General features: G+C 41.8%; 1 protein-coding gene across 2 annotated transcripts in view; it reads right to left on the bottom strand.

Moving 5' to 3' along the window:
• thada (THADA armadillo repeat containing) overlaps window positions 1-23,832 on the bottom strand; it is a 94,942-nt gene that overhangs the window by 16,079 nt on the left and 55,031 nt on the right. For both annotated transcript variants that reach the window (XM_062401182.1, XM_062401183.1), the window contains exons 30-33: window positions 19,342-19,445; window positions 15,633-15,715; window positions 5,834-6,219; window positions 2,458-2,582 (exon numbers count right to left, since the gene is read on the bottom strand). In XM_062401182.1, coding sequence (XP_062257166.1) covers window positions 2,458-2,582; window positions 5,834-6,219; window positions 15,633-15,715; window positions 19,342-19,445 — 698 coding nt within the window. The remainder of the gene's footprint in view (window positions 1-2,457; window positions 2,583-5,833; window positions 6,220-15,632; window positions 15,716-19,341; window positions 19,446-23,832) is intronic.

Genomic DNA, 23,832 nt, shown 5'->3' with positions numbered 1-23,832 from the left:
CTTGCCTCAACTGCAGCCCGAAGCATTTTCTAGAAGGCTAACCCGTCTAACCTGCTGGTTGTGAGTCCACCAGTTAATGTGTGACACAGTAGAGCAACTGTCGCCTCCTGTCTGTGTGAAGACCGACGATATGATATAACTAAAACTCTTGATCATCCCCTGGTGGCAGAATAATCATACACCCCACTTCCTCCATGTTAGTAGAGTTACAGAAATGACAAACTAAAAAGCACACATCAAATTCAATTTTCTCAAAGTTCTCAAAGTGTTTCTGTCATTTTAATTAATTCATATCACACTGATGAGATTACATTTTCCTTTTCTCCAGTAAGTTTTGTTTTAATAATTATTTGAAGCTATAAAATTGAAGTGAAACGTCATGGTCAACAGCTGAGACTGACACGCGATTGGTCGAGCATGTGTATCTGTGGAATCGCTTGATACTACAGCTCCATCCTCAATTGCTACTGTGTAGACTCTGGCTCCAAATGCAGAAAATAGTAGAATTCATATTCAGGATATTTTTGCCTCATTTCTGAATTGTGTGAGAACCCGGAGATCCATCTGTAAATACAGACTAAAGTTATAACAACTGACCTATCGCCTATATAAAACGATGCCTTTTAGTGGTCCTTTACAAGGTGCCCACACATGAGTAATCAGGGTAAACGGGTCACAACAACTGTGTGACAGGGTAACACTTACCCAGTGGTTCAGCTAACATTAACTGTGCCAGGATCAGAACGGGACATCAAACATAAGGCCTATCAGGTCTGGGTCGGGCTCGGTTCCCATTGATATTTCTGACAGAAACATGCAGCCGTACTCTGGCAAACATAACACTCCAGTGTGGTCAACAACACAAATATCACTCAACTGTATTGACTTACTATCCACAAAAGAAGTGTGCTAGTACTCACCAGTGCATTATGGATCACAATAGCACCAGTGCCATTCAATCACATGGCAGACAAGGGCAGCCAGCAACCCAATCTCCTCCCTCCCTGGCTCTAATCATAACCCTGGGGCAACTCCAAAGGGAAAGTGGATCCCTGGGTCCAGAGATTGTGACCAGGAAAAGGCTTTACAGGGCTAAAAGCCTTTGTAATCCAATCCTCATTCAGGTCTGTATTCTCTTGTCGGGGTGAGAATAGTACAGCAGTGGCTTGTCAAGGAAGGTGTGTGTGTCTGTCAAAGGGTTTACAGTACAAGCACACCCACACACAAACACTGGAAAGGTACGTGCCAAATCATTTTGTGGTAAGAGAGGGCCTGGGACTCAGGAACTTGTAAGCTCTCACTGGAGTAATAGTGGGAGCCTGGCATTTGACACTAATTTAGGAATAATGTGTTGATTACAGGCTCTTAGAGCAGAAAGATCAGCTTTCATCCACATTGTTTATTTCTCTGGTTGCCTACTTTTAAAAACTACAAGTCTCTCTGACTGGATATGTAAATACTACAACAGTGCATGAACGACTCCAGGCACCTGGGTGCAGCGAGGGAACCTGTGTGTCTCTCCTCTATGGACTCTGGCTCTGAATGACACAACAGTGTGAGAGCTCATTCACAAGCCACAGGGAGCCAGAACAAAAGTCAGCAAATGGAGGAGAATGTGGCTGCATCTTGTGCTGTAGTACAATGTCAGTCAATCTCACCTGTTGCTGCTTACCTCCTCCTCTTCCCCTACATCTCACTCTTCATTAACTACACATATCTACACACTCTTACTGCTACAGTAACACTTAAAACTTAAAAATATCCTAATCTAACTGGACAATAAAGATTAACTGGATAACAAATCATGCTGGGTGGACTGATTGACTGTTCAGCTTTCTCATGTGTGTTTTCTCTGTTTCGTCAGTATCTTGGTACCCACTGTACAGAATCTCTCCTGGAATTGTTTTATTTTCAACTGGATTGAGAACGCTCAAGGTCAGAGTTAAAGAATTAGGATTCAGGTAACCACATTGCATGGGCAATGCAGTCCCATTTACTTTTAGCCAAGCTAGTGGTGTGGCAATGCCAGCGTTGCTTGATCCACAACGTTGGTCCTGTTTGCAAATCTGTCTAACTGTAGGATGTCATGACATTCGGTCCAATCATTAATGCCAGATACATTTCCATGAAAGTACCCTCCATAGCTTTATGTTGAACTTCAGGGATGTAAATAGGCTAGATGCAGCCTTTTGAAAAGCAATTTCATTTTAGAATTGTGAAAAATACTCTATGAAACATATAACCCATTTTGATGTGATTGATACAAAAAAAATCTCAAAGTACTATTTGTATAGTTTCTAAAGGATTAAAACCTTATTGATGAGGCCTATAAGCAGACCTGGAATAACACAGGAACTGTCTAATCTTCTGATCCAGAGGGAAACTTCATATTATTATAATAAAATAACTCTTGGATAATGAAGGATATTTGAACATGAAAAGTGTGTGTTGTCTGACCTGTGAACAGAGTTTTGAGCCAGAGTAAGGAGGTGCAGAAGAACCTCTTCCTGGGACAAAGTCTGAGCACCATCCCGCCACAGGAGTTCACCACTGGAGCTAAACACACACAGCACCTGAAGGACCTGAGAGGAGGATGGAGAGGCAGAGAGAAAGAGAATGTCACAGGAGTAACAGATACTAAATAAGTGACTGATTTAGCTACACACACAGACACACACTTGGAGCTACATGGTGGGGGAAGTTCTTCAGCGCCATCCATCCACACAGCTTTGGTGTCCTCTCTGCAGTAGGCTGGCAAGTTGCCCCAAAGCGTATTTTTACCACACCGGTCAGATCCTCCCTACGCACACCCTAACCACGGGTACACAGCTGCCTCACTCTCTCTCTCTCACACGCAAATACATACACACACACTATTATATGCATTTACTCAGACGACTACATTCAGGCCCAGAAACAAGTGTGTGACTGAGGGCATATTCAAGCTCCCAATTCTCTCCATCTGCCCATCAGGTGGGAACACAGTCCTCGTCTTCTCTATGCATCTTCCAGCTTAACCCCTTAAACTCGACTTTCTTTTTCCGTCACCCATCGCTGCATCCCCCTCCTCTCCATCCTTCCCATACTGTTTTCTTTGTCCGGTCACTCCTCCAGAGAGCGAGGCAGCTGACCGAGTCCAAGGAGGAAAAGACTTGTTTTCCACCGCGTGAGACCCCTGTTAAAAACACACATCCAGCCGAGAACACATGTTGACATTCCTCCTGCATATCTCGATGATTATTATTTCTTTCTCGCTTCCAACCTGTTATTAGAGCTGTAAAATAAAGCTTGCTTTACAGGAACTGTGTGGGCGGAGAGCAGGGTGAGCGGGTGTATTCAGTGTCTGTGTGTAAACAACTGTGTGTATGTGTGTGCGTGCGTGTGTGACTATATATTTGTGCATGCGAGGATAGGACAAGGTGGCCAAGTAGGCTAGCTAATGTGTCTCTTGCTCTGATGGTTCTGTCCATCTATAAACAATCATCATTAAGTCAACGAAAACAAGTAGCAGAGTTGCTCTTTGACTATGTAGAGAATTTCAAAGCTGCACAGAAGGGCTATGAAACATCTTAAAGCTCTTTGTTTTGGTTTTGGTTATCTGTCAGATGGCCAGAAATGAATGATACCGCTCTGGATGTGTCAAGAGACCACTGTTTGACAACACATATAACAACTAAATAATGCAATACCATGTAGTGGACTATAAAACCCATTAATGCAGACACACGGCGCTGCACTTGTCCGTTTTTCTTACTGTTGGACACCAGTGGTTTGGAAATGTTCCCATTGTAGTTTTCTGGGTGGCTATGGTGGTCATAATGTTTGTATCAGACTATATTTCGTCCCTGCATAGCTAAACAGGTTTTTGAACTATTGAGGGTATTATATCATTTAACTGCCCTGCCCAGGATTTCCCCCGTTTATCTGTCCATCTGTCTGTCAGGTATTCAGCCGCCAAACGTCCAGGAACAGACACGTAAACAAAAAACTACGTAGGCTCTACCCAGCTGGCACTGCACTCTAACACTAAATCTTTCTGTCTTTTTGAGCAGACTGCCTCAAGGTGCTTTTCGCTTGTATCTTGTCTCAAAGCAGCTCCCCAAACAATGGAAGGGGTTTTGAACAAATACCAGGGCTCCAAGAAGAAATTTCACCACATCAATTTGAATTTACAGAAGTTAAACTCAAAATGTTGAAGAAACAGGGAAAAAAACAAAACAGACTTAATATTCTTAGTAATATTACTATGATAATACTATGTCCATTTGTCCAACTTTGGCAACTTGTATTGTCTTCAGTTCCTAAGTGCAAGTTTACAATTCACCAGGTAGTCTGAAATACATCAATCTGAAATTCACTTAACCTTCACATTTATCCTAACACTGCTTCAGAGTTTAGTTCAGCATTAAGGGTTTCCCACAATTAATCATGTTCTGCTGCATTACACCAGTCCAGCTGTTGGTGGTAATGTCTCTATAAACCACTTTTATGACCAACAATAAGAAAAATACATCAGGTCACCCATTATGTTTTATGTAAATGATTTAATGATTAAAAAACACTGTTTGAGTTAGGCTGGGTTCGGTTTGAACATTCTGACCACTCAATACTAGAATAATGCTATTTCTTTATATTCTACATGGAGCATCAGGTGCTGACGATGATGACATTTCCCCCTGGACTTCAGCTTTAGCTTGAGTAGCTTACCACTATCTGTTTTTCTTAGTATTTGATTATAAATACTTTTTTATATAATTTTTTTTATTAATCAGCTCTAACCATTAGTGTTAACCCTAGACACTTTAACTCATTGAGCTAGCATAAGCGTAAATCTAATTTGCTTTGCATTTGATATGTGATCTAGATATAACTAAAACCAGTCCATCAGGCTGACGTCTTTCCTATCAGTCTCCTGTGTGTGTCATTTGTGAAATGTTTACAATGTGGACTGACAATGACATCATGAGCAGAGTAAGAGACCAACACCAGGTCCTTGCCCCACTCCCATAATGCTTCAGCTGAATTTGTGGTGAGCTATGGCAACTGGCCCGTTAGGTCGGCATGTCCTTGGTGGAGGGGAGGCTCCACTTAACAGGGCCGGCACTCTAAACATTAACTGCCAGCCTGTAAAGCGGTGCCTGGCGAACCGGCACACAGAAAATGTCTGAAGCAGCAGCATGCAAACACACACACAGTCCCAGCGGTGGTGACTCAAGTCGGCTCTGGAGGAGTGTTAACGACACGAGTCAGGGTAGGATAGAGAAGGTCTGCATGCAGCCCCGGCCCAACTTTATGAACACACTGAAATACGACCTTCTGTCCCCAGAACAGGATATAGGCTGCATTTTCCCCTCCAAAACTCGTTAGAGTGGAAGCCTCCCAAACCCTCTCATGAGTGTATGTCAGAGAAAAAGAGACAGAGAGTATGGAAGAGTCAGTACCAGTGTGCTTGGCTTATCCCCTGCTGCCGATTATCTTCTCACGCAAGCCTCGGCCAGATGGATTTGAATCTTTTACAAATTTATAGCAAATGTCAGTGTGGTGCAGTGAAAATGTGATGAATAAGAAAAACATTTTGTTTCTGGAAAGGCTTCATCTTGTGTGTTTGTGTGTGTGTGTGTGTGTGTGTGTGTGTGTGTGTGTGTGTTGACAGGATGTCCGTTTATGGCCTTTTACAGACTCAGACAGACACACACATGCATAAACGAGTGATTACGCACACACTTAGTCCTATAAAACAACCAGACATATATACAGACTCTCAAACAAAAACACAACAAATAAATGCACCTCTCATAATGTTTTTTGCGTGTGTATGTGTGTGTGGTCCCACCTTGGCCAGACACTGGGGGTGTGTCTCGTGAAGAGCCATGCTGGTCAGGTTGGACAGGGTGTTCTCCTCCAGCCACTGATGTCTCCTCTCCTTTCCCTCCTCCTCCTCCTCGTCCTCCTGCAGCCTCCTCAGGAGCCCCTGCAGCGCCAGCTCCCTCACCTCGTACTGTGGAAACTGCAGCAGACATGTCAGGAGCTGCGTGGTCAGCTGAGGGGCCCTCCAGAGCTCAGGGATCTCCATGCTGGCGCTGAGGGCCACCCGTACCAGACTGAGCAGGTACTGGGTGCTGCCAGGCCCAAGGGTGATCGAGGAGGGATCAGAGATGACCAGGTCTGAGTCCATCAGGATTGACAGAGTCCTCTGACGGAGCTCGTCAACCTGTGAATCTGAAAAGCAAGAAATGAATTTTTAGAGGATTCAAGTCTTGAATCATTTGCCAAGCCTCCTGTATTTTCTCTGTTAATACACTGAATGTCTTTAAAATATATGGTTTATGTTGACAGCATAAAACTACATGTGATGACAAGTTGCAAACGCAAAGGCTCATAACGGAATCGAAGGCCAGAACAAAAAGGCTCCATCCATACTACTATGTTTTTGTCTGTTATGGATTCACCTACACTACCGCACTACTCCGGAGCTTTAGAGCCGCTAAAATTTAGGAGATTTTATAATCTGCTGCCCCTACTTTAGTTTGAAGACACTGACACGCAGATGCCTAGTGTACACAAGTATTCACGTGATAGGTTTTTTGCTTATAACATCCTTGCGTGGACTTCGTTTTAATTAAAAAATGCTGAAGATGTAATAGTATATAGCCTGAGATAATGTTATTAAGCCAGAAAGTCTCTACTTAATATATCTATATAAAATCCCTCTAATAATATAATAAATGCTGTGACCCATTGTTCATTCATTATGTCATTATTATTTTTTCCCCACATGGGACACAGGGCAAAAGGGTTTTATATAGGTACTCTGTGAGTAATGTATGTGTTTATTAGACAGATGTCAGGGGAAACGTGATAGGAAATAAGGGAGGATATAGATTTGGGAAAGTGGAGATATTCACCTCGGACACCAAGGCAGCTATTATAGCTTGAAATGTATGAAAATAAGGTTAAGGATAAAGGATGTTTTTTTTTGCTTGAGAGGTTCAGCTTCTTCAGATGTATCCATTCCAACATCTCTACACACACCCACACACACACACTTTGTGAAGCGAACAGATGCAGACAACAGACCAGACTGAAGAAGCCAGTGTCCTCTGTTCCTTTCTATTTTGACTTTTATAGGAAAGGCTGCGTCAGTGTCTGTTTGGAAGTGCCCATGCCTGTGCCAACCCAACCACCTGTGAACACACACCCCGGGGAGTGATCCACACACAAGCGTGCACGCAAACTAACACACGCACTTCCGCTGAAATATAAGTATAATCCAGAGGCAAGGCAGCTATAGAGTAACCCAATGCCATTCTAAAGCTGTGCTCCTCCCTACAGTACTGCTCCAAGACTCCACACAGACCCTGCTTTGACAGCCAACTCAATTAGTTTAACACACACACACACACACACACACACACACACACACACACACACACACACACACACACACACACACACACACACACACACACACACACACACACACACACACACACACACACACACACACACACACACACACACACACACACACACAGAGAGAGAGAGAGAGAGAAAAAGCTTATGAAACCCGCTGCAACTCAATCTGGCCCTGCAGCGCCACTCAAAACGTGGCCTGACAAAAGAGTGGTAAATGCTGCATTCCTTCAGAGATGGGCTGGGTTACCGTGGAGATGGGCCAGGTTACTATGGAACCTGATCCTCAAAGGGGGGTCCTGGGCCAAATAAGCATAGCCTAATGGTTATAATAGAGGGAAGGGGCACAGTAATGACACCGATGATGAAGGGAGGAGAGGGAGGAGGATGACTGAGCGTGAATGGGAGCGTGTCAAAGAGAAAACGGCTATCTGTCATGCTGGAACACAGGAGTACATGGTGTATGTGTGTGTCTGTGTGTGTGTGAGTGTGTGTGTAGAATGCACCATCCAGGAATTAGCTAGTCAACTATAAAGCTATGGTTCTGATTCAAATCCTACTTAAAAAGATACAAATCATAAAACACACACACACACGCACACAGACACACACAAGAAAAAGAAAGAAAAGGTAAAGTTGATAGAAGGAAAAAGAAAAGACAGAATGAATGGGAGTGAGAAGGAAAGAGGATGAGAGGATGTAAAGCTGTTTTTCGTGATTATCAAAGGAGGGCAGAAGTACGACAATCCCACAGTAAGTGAAAAAGGCATTCCTGAGATTTTCAATGTGATTTTTCATGTCTGACGATGGGTAGCCATTGTTCTGCCACAGCTGTGTTTATCTAAACCTGCGTCTCCTACACTTGTGCAGCTCATGTGTGAACCTGCAGCTGGAGCAAGTCCAGGCTTCGATGGGCTGCGGTTACTCCTCGATATTTCAGGAGACTGTGTGATGAGGTCTGACTCAGGGGAATAAAATGTAAACAGAAGTTCAACCTTGGTGTGTTATTAAATGTTGGTTCAGGTGTCAGTGGAGAGTTTCTTTGCACCGTGATGACTTAAAACGCTGTTCCAGAGATTTGGGGAAACAGCCACACAGGAGCTTTAGGGTCAAGAGTCAAATGTCCGCGACTGTGTCTGCGGCATAGCTAAGGGGAGGGCAACCATGGTCTATTTATACTGCTCTAAGGATGAAGTGTAAAATCTTCGGCAGTGACCTGTCTTGTTATTTAGTGCCGTTATAAATGGTTTGTAGATGGTTTGTGTTTTATATCGTGCTTTTCTTGATGACCACTCAAAGTGCTTTACATTAGAGTTTGCCATTCACCCATTCATACAGTCCATCTATTAGCAGCATTTTCTTTGTTCTATAAGGGGCAATTCGGGGTTCAGCATCTTGCCCAAGGACACTTCTTTATGCAGACGGGGAAGACTGGGATTAAACTGCCGACCTTCAGGTTGAAGGACGACCGCTCTACCCCTCAGCCACAGCAACCCTTTATAGACACTGCACCTTTCCCAGCACGTAAACATTGAACTTCCAGGGGTTAGCCAGTAACATTAGTCTAGTTATTGTTGTTTGCAAGACAGCGAGGTGAGAGCGCTTCACAGTTTCCGGTGTGTATGTATACGGCGCGATGTAGAACATGACTCGCTGGGGAAAAAACTAAAAGAAAACTCTAGTGGCAATGGGAAAAGTCTAAAAGATCTGCATACACCTGCTAATATTGTTGAAAAGGGTATTACTTTTCCAAAGCTAAGGTAGTCTCACACATAGGCAGACCTATCCCCAGAGTCAGTGCTGTCGAATGGCCCCATTCTCATTCTGTTACATGTAGTCAGCTACGACCGGTTGATTATTTGCCAGTGGGGAGTCGATCACTGTGATTAAAAAATGGCTGATTTAAACCAAAGAAAACAAAGAGATATGTCGAGTGTGATTCCACCAAATCTTCATCAACACTTGCCTTTTTCAGGGTGTGTGGTTTTCAGCTCGAGGTTGTTGTCTCCTCTAGCGAAAGGGATTGTGAAAATGGTAACATGCTGGAAGCTGAGGTGGAGTAGAATGGGGAAACTACATTTTCGATCTGCTGCCTGCATTTAGAGAGTCTCACTATACCTCAGGAGATATCTTTAAACTGCTGGCTTGTCCATAAGGGTCCAAATGAAAGCATATAGAAAGGATCATTCTAAAATGACACAATGTTTCTAACTTTGTCTTTGAAAATCACTGAATCACTGAAGCAATTAATAATAAAAGGTAGCTGATGATTAATTAATCAACGATGACGTCATTGACATTTCCATCATCCTCAGTTGCAGCCGCTGCTATCACACTAAACTTAGTTATTGGGAAAGTAAACATTATGAACACAATCGTTTACATCATTTATCAGGGTCTTCTCTTGATTTCCACTGTGAAATTATGATGCCGGAGTACATGAAACTCGAGACTTGAGAGAACCACCCTTAACCTGGTGTTATTAGCATTCCTGTGCAGACACCCTAAATGAAACTCCACTCTGTACTAATGCTATGAAAACAAGTGTTTAAACTGAGTACTCGCTATGTTAAACCAAAGCATATTCATATCATCTGGCGCTCACATGACTCGGAGAATGGTGTATTTGTGTGATGGCCTGTTTTACTGTACAGGTCAAATATTTAATGTAAATGCAACCACAACATTTAAATAGACCTGGGCTAACCTTACCCACAATTGTCCTCCCCTAGGACAAGACACTTCCTGAATCAGGTTGGACGCGAGGAAAGGGTCCTGATGAGAACATTTTGTGATCCACACAAAAATGTTAAGTGAAAACCCAAGTCCTATCCAATAACACCATTTTGTGCACAAGCAAGTGAATTCAAAGTTTGCTTTGTTCTAATGGTTCACAGAAAGTAAAAGAGAGTGTGTTGGATGGGTCCTTGGGTGTAGGTGTGTGTGTCAGTTAGCTTCTTGGCTCTGGGTTAGATGGTCTACAGCCCACTGGCGGTAAAAGACGCTGTGTCAAGCTAGAACTTTGGCCAGACACTCGCACGTGCTCTCACATGCAAGCTCACAGCTGGATTTCACATCAGCTTCCACCGTCAATTACCCAAACTGTGAAAAACAAGCCCCAGACGCTCCGTGGGAGTGAGTGTGTGTGTGTGTGTGTGTGTGTGTGTGTGTGCACGTGTGCGTGCGTGTGTGTGTGTGTGTGTGTGTGTGTGTGTGTGTGTGTGTGTGTGTGTGTGTGTGTGTGTGTCTGACAGTGAGAGAGCTGACTTTCTTCTCATGCTGATGGAGGTTTAAAATTTGCTGGGTTCCCTCCCTCTAATTACCCTTAACAAACATACATACATACATAAATATATATATGTGTATATATAAAATGTGTGTATGTGTGTGAGCATGAGGGTTACAAGTTATCCTTAGTGTCTGAGTGATATAAATAACATCAAGCTATGACGACTTTGTCTACCAGCCACAGTAGCTGACAGATTCCTAAATTCATGAGGACGTTTTACTACTTTACTGACCAAATTAATTACTGCTAAAAACACTTAAACTCTAAGATATGACAAAGGCTGCGTAGCCAGTGAAAAAAGGATAGAGTGAAAAAAAAACTTTTCAGCCTCGTATCCCAGGTTTCCAAAATACGTCTGTCAGTTTGAGAGCTTCGTGAAAGAGTTTAACACCACATTTTATGAGTTTTCTGGGCTTTCATCAAATTTCTTTATTTTCGAGAAGCTCAAATTCCATTCAGATTCCTCTAGGGCACCGGCTCCCAACCGTTTCTCCTTGTGACTTCGTAGAACCAGAGCAATGTCTTCTTGTGACCCCACATCAAAAAGTACCAAAGAGGGATAGTCTCTATTTTCATCTGAATATTTTAAACTAGGAAAAAAAGTCAGGAAGAAAAGTTTTTTTTCTCGAGACTACTTTCATAGTTGAGAGGGGCAAAGGGTTCACCCTGAAATCACAGTTTGTCACTGCTATGGAGTGTGTAAAGTGTCGAGCGTTCTGTTGTGTTTCAGATGCCGACAACAAAGTTCCTCCCTTGACATCGGATTGCAGCGGTTGGTGCATATTTATGACTGAGAAACACATCTTCTAGTTAAATGAGAGCCTCCAAATATGGAACTACTTGGCTAACCAAGCTGTCAGAGAAGAACATCAATCCCATATGCTAAAGATACTACAAGTCTAATTATGGTAACCCTAGTTTTTTTATGTGTTAAAACTGATTCAACCTAAAGGAAAGGATTTTTTTCACATCACATCCTATGATCATGACATGCATGATAGTACGAACACTAAGTCACTACTGGGACGCTGTGAATGTTCCTCATGTTCATACTGACATCCTGTCATAGAGTAACTACACCATAAAAAAATATTGTTTAAATACAAAGATTCTCAAATTAGTTGTATATTTGATAATTTGCCATCTTTGATTTTAAATGAAATTGTATTAACGTGCTTCTTCTCTCTGATGTTTTGTATTTGTTTGATTTATTTACTTATCCACTTTGTGAGGCACCTTTTTAACAGCTGTTTTGAAGGAGCTTATTATCAATATGACTTTGATAAATCAAGCAGCTATTATTCAAAGTTACTGCTTTACTGCAATAAACCCACATGATAATGATTACAAGATGATTTATTTTACTCAGAAAGACTTAAGCCTGATCTAAGCTTAAAAGGTACCCGGTGGACTTGGCTTATAAATAAACATATTCCTATATACAGTCAGTGGTTTTTCCTGAGTGTGTCCCAGAGGCCTAAAACGCATTAAATCAATTATTTTTCCCTCGTAAAACATTTGTTAGACTGATGTTTTGGATCTCCCTTTGTTTACTGGCTTGCAGTCTTCGTCATCTTTGCCTTGACGCTGCCGTGCTTCGTGTTTGTATGTCCACCGACAGTCTGTCAGGGGAAAAGAAAGAAACCTGCACCAGGAATAGGCATCGTGGTGCTTTCTTCATAACTTTCAAACAAAATGCGGGACAAAAACTGAATAGCAAACCTTGAAGCTGAATTTAATTTGTACAGAATAATGACTGTGGGTTTTGCAGTATACTTGTTTGTCAAAAGCACATATCATGGTCTATATAGAGCTGAGGTTACATTACAGCGATCAATAACTTCCGATGTATCTACAGCATAAAAGTATTGTATTAAGACTGACCTGATATAATCCATACATATCCTGTTACGTTTGTAATGATGTCTGACTAAAAAGTGTAGTACGTTTTATGTGAGGACACCATGAATTTCTTTCTAAGCAGACAATCAAAAGATTTACCAGGAAACAATTTGAGGCGGACTAAAAGACTGAAGCCTAACCATCATCATCTGTTACCACACTAATGAAAACACGTGAAATTACTGCAAATCCAGTTGTTGTCTCATTTCTTCCCTTAATTTGTGTCAAGTCTCTTTTCCGACCTTCTTTTCATTTTTACTGGCAGAGAAACATAAGACCGGCGGAGGTAGAGATGAAGCAATGAACGGTGGGGGCTTTTTCTTTTACGAGTCGGCGAGGATCAAAGGCCCGAGGCAGAGAAACGTGCATGCACACACACACAAAGACCTGTGTTCAGAGGAGAGAGGAAATGGCTGCTAAATGCAAAGTTCATATTTAATTCAGGGAGCCAGTTAAAAGGGGAAAAGTAATATTGAAAAAGGCCGATTGTTCACCTTTGGCCCCGGTGCCAGGCACTCTTAAGAGCTTTCATGGAAGAGGGGAAGAAGAAAAAAGAGAAAGAAAGAACAGCAGGGAGAGGGTGAGTAATGAAGCCAAAGACAAGCTTGTGATAATAATAGAGAGGCATTAGAGGTGTGTAAGCTAACGGGTGCTTATTTAGTTATGTAAGGAGCAGAGCCAAATCGGGCCAGGCCGGCTCCTCAATCTAGAAGCTTGTTTTGAGAAATCCCCGGTATTTCCACTGTCAAGGCGAACATGTGTTCAGCACATGGCAGACCAAAAACATAAAGTGCCTCCCCCTCCTCTCTCTCTACTTCTTTCTCTCTCTCTCTCTCTCTCTCTTTCCCATTCGGTACAGCACTACTCCATAAACTGGGTCATAGGCACAATCCCACCATCTGTCAGAGATCCCTCGCCTTTGGTTTCACATTCCTTCACCGCGCAGACCCCCTGCCAATCTGCGCACATGTGCACACAACCACACCACGTACACAGATACAAACCGATCACACACACACACACACACACCCACACACACACACACACTGGGGGGGGGGTCTCTGAATCAGGCGAGACATGAAGCTGACTTCTGTCAACGATACGTCTAAATGGAGAGCGCCGAGGACAGCCTCGCCAGCAAACGTTGCGGGGTTGTCTGTTCTGACGTACAAGTATTCAAAGTCAAACTCACAACAAATGGAGGGAACACAGTTGCTGCTTACTGAGATTATAAAACTCCCCAGCAACTGGCTGACTTCGGCAAAACACCGTAGAATATCTAAAAGTCCAGAGATGACAACACATTAAAAACCAAATCCTAAACCACTATAATTAAAACTTTTTAGACTTTTTAATATGGTTATCTCATTTAAACTGAGATTAATAGATTAACAACTCATTTGCAAGAGAGATCCGGGTCCAGGAGTGAGAAACACAAACTGCAGACAGGGTGAGTCGGATTGAGAGTGAAGCTGCTGCCCAGTGGAAAAGAGGACTCGTCCACTCAGGCGCCAAGATAATCTTATCTTTTATCGTCGTATCAAGCATTTCAATCTGATTTGACTGACATCATTCTTTGTCTGCTGCAATTTACAGCCTTTACAACTTTTTTCCTCCGGTTAATACTGACTGGAAAGTCAATTATTACCCTAAATCTCCCTTTCTCAATCACAGCAATAACAAATACCTAGTCTGAATGTGGTTTCTTGGGAGTTGTTGTCTTAATCACCATTGTCAATCAATATCTACCTCAAAATCAAGTTTATTGTCAATCCTGGCATATCAAAAGAACATAAACAGGATTGAAATTATGTTTCTCTCAAATCCTCAGTGTAAACAAATAAGTAGACAAAACATAAAACCAGCCAAGTGCAAATCATTTTCACAGATGACTATAATATATAATAATATTCAATATTATATTCACGTTTGCTTGCTCCGGAAGTTATAGCACAGACGGAAAAAAGCCACAGGTAAAGCAGAATGGATGCAATTAAAGGGCGAACAAAATGAAATGTCCCTTTACCTTGAATAACATTGTGTATTTCTCTGGGTTTGAACATAGTTGTAAAACATTTTAAATCATTTAATTAGACAAGTGAACAAAATATATGACACAGGTCTAGTTGCTTCTTTAAGATGGTCTATTAAGGCTAAAAGTCCTCATACTGAGGACCATACAGATTTTTTGGAAATTGTCTCTTTTGTTGAGAAAGTTGTTGAGTTGTTGTCAGTTGTCAGTTGTCGACTGAAAGATTACCATTGGTTACATCTGTGTGATAGTCTCATACAATTCATAGATTCTAAAGAAACAATGAGTTTTGTTTGGATAAAAAGCAGTGAAACTAAGACAGGCACGGGTTCTCCTTGCTGCCAATTTCCTCATTTAAAATAATAAATAATTGTTATGATATTATGACATTGTTATCGTTAAATTATGACTATATTTGAAATCTCCAAATGTTTTTTTCCTTCATTTAATATTTGTATATATATAACGGTTACAATTATGTATGTGTATTCCCTAAATACATATATTTAAGGATATATAGTTGATTTACATTAAGCTGGATCTGTTTGATCTATAACTACATACTTCCCTCACTAGTAGAAAAAATAACTAGCTGAGAGTCTTTAGAGCTTGGGACTGTGTGAGTGACTTGTAAAGAAGCCAATCAGTGAACTACACCATTTGACCAATGAAAGTGAAAGGCAGGAGAAGTGCAATCTAACGTATAACCACCAGAACATGCGCCTGCTAATGAACCAAACAGAATTTTTAGATAGAAAATAAATCGAAGTAATGTAAATACGGTATCGAGACTGGAGCAGTAGATTATCCTGCAGGAGTACTTCATTGTTTTAAAACTTTGTATGTTTCCTGAAACCTTGTCACTTGTCAGAGAAATTGCGAGATCTGAGTCCAAGTTGTCTGAATCCAACATCCTGCATGAGCAGAAAGTGGAGAAGAGTTGTGTGTGTGTCCTGCTGCCTGCATTAAGACATGAAAGAAATGGACACTACTCACCTTCCAGGAGACTGACCTTCGGCCCACACAGGCCCACTAACACGTCCAGAAAAGCTCCTCTGGTCACCACACAGCTATTCTGTCTAAAAAGAGAGAACAACAAGAAGACAGGGTGTTTCTTTTATCTGCATCCAACAAATAAACCTCAAATAATAAGCCCTGCTCTCGACACACACAAAACTGAAGAAAATGAGTTTAACCTCAGCAAAATGTTGTTTGTTATTTTGAAAGTCAACCATTCTTCATTTAAATTGTTTTTGGTAAAAAATACAAAGTTAGTGTTCTTGAATCTTTTGTAATGAAAGCCCCCTTTTATTACGAATATGTTCCCCTATTGAGTTAAAGAGGTAACATTGCAGCCTCCAGTCATCGGTTATCTTTTTTCCATTAAGATCACAGACAAAGATTTTCTTCAGAAACAGGCTCATGTCTCACCACAAACTGCTGAATTAGGTCACTGGAGATGTGTACTGTAATGATTCTATTGGTTGAGAGAATGTTTGGTGACATTTTGTGATTGGATGTGATCTCTGGGGCTGACGTTACTTGTCCTTATCCTAGTCAGACCTCCTGCTGTGGCTTTTAAGTTGCAAAACCACAGATGAATATTTCTATAGAGTATAATGGAAAAATACAAAGTAAGAAAAGACATTTAATACTTTACCGTAACAGAATTAAACTTATTTTGACTCGATTTCTGTTTATCACTTGATTTATAATATGTATGACTCCTTAAATTTGGTTTACACTGGCATGCGACTATAACATTTTGCAAACACTCAGAATATTGCAAATTTATTAAAACTCAGAAATTGAAATCTCTCTTTAAAAAAGCATTCAGACCCTTTGCTATGGCACTATAACCTGTGGTCATGTGCATCCCGGTATTTTGATGATACTTGAGATTTGTCTAGAACCTGACTTGCCTTCACCTGTGGCAAAATAAACGGTTATATACAGGACATATTTATAGAGGTTCACGTCTGTGTATATTAAGTCTTGCTGCATGTCACATAAAAGATTATTGATGGTGTTGTCCTGCACGTGGCATCTATTGCACTGTCCGTCCTGGGAGAGGGATCCCTCACATGTGGGTCTCTCTGAGGTTTCTACATATTTTTACCCTGTTAAAAGGTATTTTTGTAGTATTTCCTTACTCTTGCTGAGGGTTAAGGACAGAGGATGTCACACCCTGTTAAAGCCCTATGAGATGAATTGTAATTTGTGAATATGGGCTATACAAATAAAATATGATTGATTGATTGATTGATGTCAGGACAAAAACCAAAGCATAATATCCATGGAACTCTCTGCCGACCTCTGTGGCGAACCTGTGGTGAGGCATAGATTAGAGCAAGGATATAAAACCATCTGTAAAGCTTTGACAGTTGCCAGGAGTGACAGTGACCTCAATACTTGTAACTTATAAGAAGTTCCTCTTATAGTTAGTTGTCCAGGCATAATGAGAAACCAGGTAAGAGGGGCCTTGTTCAAGGAGGTCACTGTCACAGAGGTCAAGAGGTCCTCTGCAGAGGTGGGAGGTGCTACTAGAAATAAGACCATATCAGCAGCTCTCTATCAAACAGGAGTAGTGGCTCTTTTGTAGAGGAGGCAAGTTGGAATATACTACTAGGTTACTACATCCATCTTATACCGCTTTTATAAAGAAATTAGTAGGTAAATGCAGGGTTTGTAAACGTGGGATAATCCTCTAAGAAAGGTGATTGGCTCCTTTCCCAGTGCACCTTCAATGTCATGAACACACTGAAAACTGTTGTGCTTTCTCACATCCTTGAGAATGCGTTCCCTCGGGTGTCATGTATCCATCACTGCAGTTCTGATCCATAGTCGTTTTAAACCTGGGGTCAACTGCATAGTCATTTGACCCGGGGGTCAATTGTATACATTCCCATTGCAGACAAAACCCAGATGTTCGTGGGGTTTATTGGCCAGTGGAAAGGGGGAAAGTTTCTCAAACACAATTTAAAGGACTGTTGAGCACGAGGAAAAGGATTCTCTGTTTTAAACACTTAAAGCAGAACTAAGGGCAAAGACAATTTGGGCAATAGTGCTCAGAGCCCAGAAGAGTTTCAGTCCACACTTTCACCGGGCTTGGTTTGTGTTATTCGTCTTATTTTAATTGTAAGTCATGTATTGAAATGTATTGAATGTATTGGTATTGCTGCCCAGTTTGGAATACTACATACACAAAATTGTGGGTAATGAACTGATTGATTTAATCTTTTCAGCACATGATCGGACGATGAATTGGATTCATTTCATGTTGCCAACTCAAACAAAAAGTCACTGTCAGTCCTGAATCAACAGCTGAGAGCATAAGACATCTGACTGTTCACTGATATCAGTCTTCATTAATGGGCTTGAAGCGAAGAGCGTGGACCCATCACATGAGATGCCCCCAGCTGTACCATCAAGGAACCAGTTGTATTTTTTTTTCTCTCCATTTGTAAAAATACACAATTAATCAATTTACTATGAGGCCTATGATCCATTGCGTTCACAACAGAATTACTACACTTACATTAGTTGCGAACGTGGGCATAAATGGCTTGGGTTGGCCTATGGTCCCTATGTAAGTGAAGCAGCATGTGTGGGCAGTGAGAAGTGTGTATGTGTTCAGTTGATGTGTGTGCTCAGTCAAGGGTATGACCACAACGCTGCCAAAGTGTGTGTGTGTGTGAGAGAACAAGGGACACAGTGTGAGATCTTGACGTCATGTTTTCATCACTCAGATATTAATAACACACACACACACACACACACACACACACACACAGGAGTGGCGGCTGAGGAAAGGGCCAAGGGGATTGTGTGTGTGCGTCTTGAGTAAAAACACATTTGGGAAGAGATGGGTCCTGTGAAGTTGTTTCCCTGTGTTTGTGTGCATGAATGAGAGGTGAACTTTATGCTGAAGTTCAATCATTAGCTCCAGAGACGTTCTACTCCGTTGGTCTGCTGCAGCACCACAAAGCCAGAGTCAACAGCAGTGATTCGTATGTGTACGTTACAGCGCCAATAACTTCTGGGAGCCAGAAAAAGTGACCGACATTGAATGACACAACGCGGAGACGGTGCGAGGCCAAAACCAAACGCAGACTCTCACTAGGCGAACAATGCATTCCATCCTTTTTGGAAGGTGGCCGGTTCAAATTAGTGGTGTTCTGGATGAGAAAATTGGTTTTCTTTTTCCAAAAGCAGAGATCCTCTGACCTGTGATGTCCTTAGATCTGGGTGCCGGGCTCTGTGGGGTGATCAAACAGACAGTATGCGGGCGTGCTCCGGTGAGCAAGAATTCACCCCGTCATCTTAATAAAGGCTCATCAGTGTAACCAAGCGGAGCTAGCGGGGCTAGTGTTGCTAACCCAGTAACCCTGTCTTATCTGCTGTAGGCCGCATCAGGGGGGAGATGAGAGACCTGGGCTTGACCTCGGCCCGGTAGGAGGGTAATCTGCACCATCTTGAGGGCTCCATCTTGGGTAAGAGGGCCAGAGCTGTGGGTGGGGGTGTGCGGATGGGACAGCAGGCGGTGTCTTTGAAATGTAAGCCCGGGCAGGACATGAAGCGGACATGGCCAACGAGGGGATGGACAAGAGACAAGGAGCTATTCTTCTGGTGAGCGAGTTGGGAACGAGGGAGGGATGCTTATCTTTGTGTGTGTGTGTGCGTGTGTCTGTGTGTCTAGGATTACCGAGAGGCAAGCCACATGCGCTGACTGAGAGATTCGCCGATGCCATTTCCTGCTGGCAGGGGTCTGTGTGAGTCAGTCTGGTAGGAGCGCAGGAGAAACAGCACCTGAATAGACACAAATAAAGACACATTTGAAATATTATAAATCTGACAACTACTATCAGCATATCATACACATCAGCTTAAACTTAATGTTGCTAGATCTTGTCACTAACTACAAAAGTAGAAGTGTATTAAATTCACAGTATTTCTGAGTCAAGAAAATCATTTATGAAAGAGACACAAAGTTCACACAATTTAAGCAGAGGTTTTTAGTTTGAAATTGTTGGGACTGCATTGTAGTCAGAAGCAGGCAGAAAGAGATTTTTGAAAAAAAAAAAAAAAAAAGAAAAAAAAAAAGATGAAGTCACATGTATTTGCTTCCTGAATGGCTCAGATCTGTCATAACTCGACTACCAGCGGGGAAGACAAAGCAATGCCAACAGTAACAGTTCCACCTCGTCATCAAATTTCTGGATCCAAGTAACCAACTGCAAATAGAGAAACTGCACCAAGTGTGGTCATTTGATGTGTTTTTCAGGTGGTTTGATATGGATGGAGAGTAGGTCTGATTCAGAGCAAAAACACTAACCTGAAGGGAGATATTTAGATTTGAACTAAAACCTATTAGTGTGGCCGTAACCAACTACTTCCAAGACCTTACTTAATCATTAAGAGGAAACAGCGGGTGCCATACCTCTGACCTGTGTGACAAACATGTGTACAAACAGGTCAGCGCTCAATGAAGGATGGTTCTCTGGAGTCCCCGACCTTTCACTCCAGAGAATCATCCTTTACTGAGCTCTGACCTGTGGGACAAACACCTGCGCTTTAACAGACTGCAGTAACTGCACAGCTTGTGGGGAAAGGAGAAAAAACATATTTAACTGTTTCCCATTGAGGATCACTCGTTCTTTTCATTGTGGCTGATGAGACAGTGAGATGGAGCCAGTTTGTAGCAGGTGGACTGGTGGTTGGGAGTGTTCAGAGGCCAGGTCACAGGCTGGCTGGCTGGCTGGGGTGTGTATTCTGGGCCTTGGTAAGTATACTCTTTAAGCCAGGGCCACGGCCACAGACCAGTAGGAAGCCATTCATTACGCCATGCAGGGAAGGCAACGTGGGGAAAAACCAGGCCGACCACGTAGCACCAAGCCTGGCCACCGAGTCCCGGCCTGCCCCTTCTCCTCTCCTGCAGTCTCCACGCCCAGGCAACACTCACTGGACTCACACAAACAGCCTCCACACCTCAGCTTCCTTCTTACTCTCACTGTCACTCTCTACGGGCTTTTCCACAAACAAGGAGCCAGTGCTGGAGCTGACTTCCAAACCAAATATTGAATCCAAGTGATTCCAAGATCCAAAAAGTGATTACTAAAGATTAAGTCACATTTGAAGTATTCTCTTTAAATATTCACTATGCTTAAATGTGTCCCCAGGTTCAGTGTGAGCTCTGATCAGGTTTGGCAAATTCCCAGGTCTCAGCTCACTTGTAGAAAACATGTGCATATTTGACAGAGAGACACAATGGTCTCAGACTAAATCAATCTTAATAATCTATGTCAGTAAAACCTTCTGTGGTGGTACAGAATAGGAAACATGTCATGAAAACCTTAAACCCTCAAAATCAGCTAATTGTGGCCTCTTGAACCTGTAGTAATAAAACCAGGCATGACATTCTGTTCAAGGCAGCTCTACGTGACCACATAATCCTGCATTCAACTACAATCTTTAGAACATAGGACAAGATGGAGAATATTTGAATAATAATAAGTTATAAATGAATAGATGAGGTTTGAAGTTGGGAAGATACACAAAATGAATGAATGAAACGTGTTCTCTACTAATATCAACACTATAACATGTGACTTGGTGGTCAACAGATTGTCTGACCTTGCATTTAAATCAACAATCATGTTTAAGATATTGTGGGGGTTTAACACATCTACAATAAAATGTAACTAGCTCTTTCTTTTCATCAATCATTATTGATGGTTATAGGAACACTTTGTTCAGTATTATTACAAGCAATGATATTGCACAGGCCTGTTCATTAGCAGTATTACCGGCACCAGTACCAGCACTGGTTTCAGTGTCAGTGACAGAGCCCCATGTTTCCATTCTATCTCTGTGCACTCCACAGCTACACCATATCCATCGGGCTGGGAAGTCCCTACATGGGAGGCCCAACCAGCTCCGTCCAGCCCAGCATGGTGAAAACCGGAATATTTTTAGAAAACGCAGCCTCCCTGTTCCTCCTCCCAAATACAGAGCAGTGCACTGCACCCCGTGTGGGAGGAGGAGATGCTGGGACTGGATCAAGATACCAATGGATGGGGGATGAGAAGATGTCAGCAGGCAATTTGGTCTTGTTAATCCAACTAAAAATTCTGATTAATGCTATGAAGCACGATGCTTCACTTGAACCTGACACAACTACTACACCTGCAGGAAATGTATCACTTGAGATATTAACTCTTTCACAGTGAGCAACTATGCACCCAGATATGATAACACTATGAACACACCATAATACTTTTTGTTCAAATGTGAGGCAGGTTGCTTTGTAATTCTTTACAAAAAGTAGTTTCTACTCTTCTTATGAATATCTCCTATTTGTACAAAATGTACAAACAATATTGAGAATCACAATCCAATGAACTACTCATGAATTTATTATTAATTAATTTGAATTAATTTGAGCCACTAAATACTATTTTTATAAGCTAATCTCTTACTGCGTCAACTTTATTTAGTTTATTTAATTGCTTTCAGTGCAATCCAAAAAGTTTTTTACAAAACAATACACATACACTTGTACACATTCCATGAACGATAAGGGAGCTGGAAGAAGACAAATATTTCTCGCCCCTATCATATGAATAACATAAATACGGATAGCAATTTCCATTTTTTTGTTTTCCTTTCTTATCACATATCACACAAGAAACAAAAAGACCATTATAACTTGACTGCCTTGTTTGCTTGTGGGATGAAGGTGTACGGAAGTATATTATAGCTCTTTCACTGTTAAACATGTGGGTGACGATAACTATGTAAAAACATAAACAGTAAAGATGTCGGCCATGATGACAAAACAATGAGCTGACAGACACTTAAATGCTGAATAAAGGTAAGGGAAACAACAGAGCCGGGTAAATCTCTATGAACATCTTTCACATGAAGCATGAATTTAAGAATTATTAATCTGATGATATTGTTTTTAATGTATATATTTTCTAACAAATAACTAATTGTAACATAGAAACCCCCTCTAGGTGAGAGATTCTAGAGCAGTTTATGAAGAAGAAAAACTTGGTGCAGCAGTGCTAAATCTGAAAAATATCAAAGGCCTTGTTTCGTAGTGAGGCGTTTGAATGTGTGTATGTGTGTTTGAGTGTTTTTCTGAGTGTGTGCTGCAACAAGCCTTATTCCTCTTTGGGCCCGGTAAAAATAGTGTTGGTGGATGTGAGGTCCCTTCAGACTCTGTTATCAGCCTGCCCTGCCGTCCCTCCCACTGCCGCAACCACAGACTGACCACACGCGGCAGCAAGCAAGCACACGCGCACACACAAACGCGCCCACATGCGTGTACACACACACTTGCACACAAACATGCGCGTGCACACACACCCACACACAAAGAGCAAGTGCAAATAATTGCACGCCAATTCGTGGTTCAGTCCAGTAAAACACATGCACAAAGAAACATATAAATCGGCATTCACATAAAACCAGATAGGGGTTAGGCAAAGTGTGGACGCGCCCAATTAGGCAAAAAGAGATCCCAATAAAGACGGTCTAAGTATAAAAAGAAATAAAAACACGCTTTTACTCTATATAGCCTTATTCTTGCACAGACAAAGCTTCCATATGCTTCCCAGACAACAAGTCATACTCCCTCACGTGTGCATATGGACATGGGTGTGACAACCAAGTCATTCAGTGGTGTGTGTATGTCTGTGTGCGCACACAAGAACTGTGTTACCACGTCTTTGTCCAAAGTTTGACCAGAGCATTTTCTTATGTTAGCAGCATGAGGGTGTGTGTGTGTGTGTGTCTGAACTACATCAAGTATGAGAAGAAAAATGTTTTCTGGACATTTCAACCACATCTCACTGCCTTCATCACAGGATAAATTAGCCTCAGTTGGAATTTCGTGACTTTGTATGGAAGATAGCTATGATGAAGACTACGAAATATGAATACAGGATTTAGGATAGACAACTTCGTAGTTGGTAGAGAAACTGCAGGTAGCTAAAAGGATTAAATATCATGATCAAATTAACTCCACCTTCAGGATGAAAATAAGGAATTTCCAAATTTGTACCTTGTAGTTTATTCTTTTATTCTCGAGGACTTGAACTAGAGATGTACTGATACCACTTTCCTCTTCCCGATACCTGGACATTGCATATAGATAAGAGTACCACTCCCATACCATAGCACTTATTTT

Source organism: Platichthys flesus, chromosome 12, assembly GCF_949316205.1.
Source record: "Platichthys flesus chromosome 12, fPlaFle2.1, whole genome shotgun sequence".
NCBI lineage: Eukaryota > Metazoa > Chordata > Actinopteri > Pleuronectiformes > Pleuronectidae > Platichthys > Platichthys flesus.
This window is presented reverse-complemented; position numbering and strand designations above follow the sequence as displayed.